Source organism: Hippopotamus amphibius, chromosome 2 (genome assembly GCF_030028045.1).
Source record: "Hippopotamus amphibius kiboko isolate mHipAmp2 chromosome 2, mHipAmp2.hap2, whole genome shotgun sequence".
NCBI classification, from domain to species: Eukaryota; Metazoa; Chordata; class Mammalia; order Artiodactyla; family Hippopotamidae; genus Hippopotamus; species Hippopotamus amphibius.
This window is the reverse complement of record NC_080187.1, coordinates 180,890,707-180,892,575: the sequence shown is the minus strand read 5'-3', so window position 1 is coordinate 180,892,575 and position 1,869 is coordinate 180,890,707. Positions and strand designations below refer to the sequence as shown.

General features: G+C 38.5%; 1 protein-coding gene across 4 annotated transcripts in view; it reads left to right on the top strand.

The window, feature by feature from the left end:
- The window catches only part of MEIS2 (Meis homeobox 2), a 199,137-nt gene extending 197,486 nt beyond the window's left edge, over positions 1 to 1,651 (top strand). For 2 of the 4 annotated variants that reach the window (XM_057723833.1, XM_057723835.1), the window contains exon 12: positions 223 to 1,651. In XM_057723833.1, coding sequence (XP_057579816.1) covers positions 223 to 509 — 287 coding nt within the window. In that variant the 3' untranslated portion in view covers positions 510 to 1,651. The remainder of the gene's footprint in view (positions 1 to 222) is intronic. The other 2 variants (XM_057723836.1, XM_057723837.1) reach the window with 1 other exon arrangement.
- The last annotated feature ends 218 nt before the right edge of the window (positions 1,652 to 1,869 follow it).

Sequence of the window (1,869 nt, the reverse complement as noted above, 5' to 3'; positions counted from 1 at the left end):
TATTTAGTTCTGTTGTGTTGCATTATACTGCTGTGCGATGAAATTAAATGCAAACTACAATTTGAATGTCTGCAAACATTGGCAAGAATCTGCAGCTAAATTTAGATATAAGATTTGCAGTGTCTGTTGTTTTTTTTTTTTTTTTTCTTTTCATCTTTGATGGGTAACGTATAAAAATGTTTAGGAATTTGACCTGCTTTCTTCTTGCCTCTCTTTTTCCAGGTTTGCAGAGCATGCCAGGGGAGTACGTTTCTCAGGGTGGTCCTATGGGAATGAGTATGGCACAGCCAAGTTACACTCCTCCCCAGATGACCCCACACCCTACTCAATTGAGACATGGACCCCCAATGCATTCATATTTGCCAAGCCATCCCCACCACCCAGCCATGACGATGCACGGAGGACCCCCTCCCCACCCTGGAATGACTGTGTCAGCACAGAGTCCCACCATGTTAAATTCTGTAGATCCCAGTGTTGGCGGACAGGTTATGGACATTCATGCCCAATAGTATAAGGGAACTCAAGGGAAAAGGAAACACACGCAAAAACTATTTTAAGACTTTCTGAACTTTGACCAGATGTTGACACTCAATATGAAATTCCAGACAGCTGTGATCATTTTTTACTTTTTGTCATTTTTCATCAAGCAACAGAGGACCAATGAGACAAGAACACAAATGTGAAATCATGGGCTCACTGAGACAATTCTGTCCATGTAAAGATCCTCTGGAAAAAGACTCCGAGAGTTATAACTACTGTAGTATAAACATAGGAACTAAGTTAAACTTGTACATTTCTGTTGATCACTCCGTTATGTTGCCTCAAATAGTTTTAGAAGAGAAAAAAAAAAATATATCCTTGTTTTCCACACTATGTGTGTTGTTCCCAAAAGAATGACTGTTTTGGTTCATCAGTGAATTCACTATCCAGGAGAGACTGTGGTATATTTTAAACCTGTTGGGCCAATGAGAAAAGAACCACGCTGGAGACCACGGTGAACGTTTGGCTGAACCTCATCCCTCGGACTCCAGCTTCAAGAATGTGTTTTCATGCCCGGCCTTTGTTCCTCCATAAATGTGTCCTTTAGTTTCAAACAGATCTTTATAGTTTGTGCTTCATAAGCCAATTCTTATTATTATTTTGGGGGACTCTTCTTCAAAGAGCTTGCCAATGAAGATTTAAAGACAGAGCAGGAGCTTCTTCCAGGAGTTCGAAGCCTTGGCTGTGGACAAAACAATCTTAAGTTGGGCAGCTTTCCTCAACACACACAAAAAGTTATTAATGGTCATAGCACCACAACTAGGACTTTCTCCGGAAACTCAAAGCTTGGGGGATAAAAAGGAGCAAGAGAATACTGTAACAAACTTCGTACAGAGTTCGGTCTATTAATTGTTTCATGTTAGATATTCTATGTGTTTACCTCAATTGAAAAAAAAAAAGAATGTTTTTGCTAGTATCAGATCTGCTGTGGAATTGGTATTGTATGTCCATGAATTCTTCTTTTCTCAGCACGTGTTCCTCACTAGAAGAAAATGCTGTTACCTTTAAGCTTTGTCAAATTTACATTAAAATACTTGTATGAGGACTGTGACGTTATGTTAAAAAAAAGGTGTTAAGTCACAAAATGCGGTAATAAATATTTCATTTTTGATTTTTTGTTAGGCTTTTGAGTTTTTAATAGTTTTAAGGCAAGCTTGCACAGTACCTCCTATATATCTGGGATTGAAAGTAGGTGATGGCTTTGCCCCCAGAAATCGAGTATATGTGAAACTTAATTTACCAACAGTCTTTTAAGGTAACCATCTGTAGACTTTCAGTATATATTTGGCCTATAAATTCTACCAGCAGAAAACTTCTAAAGGTATGAAA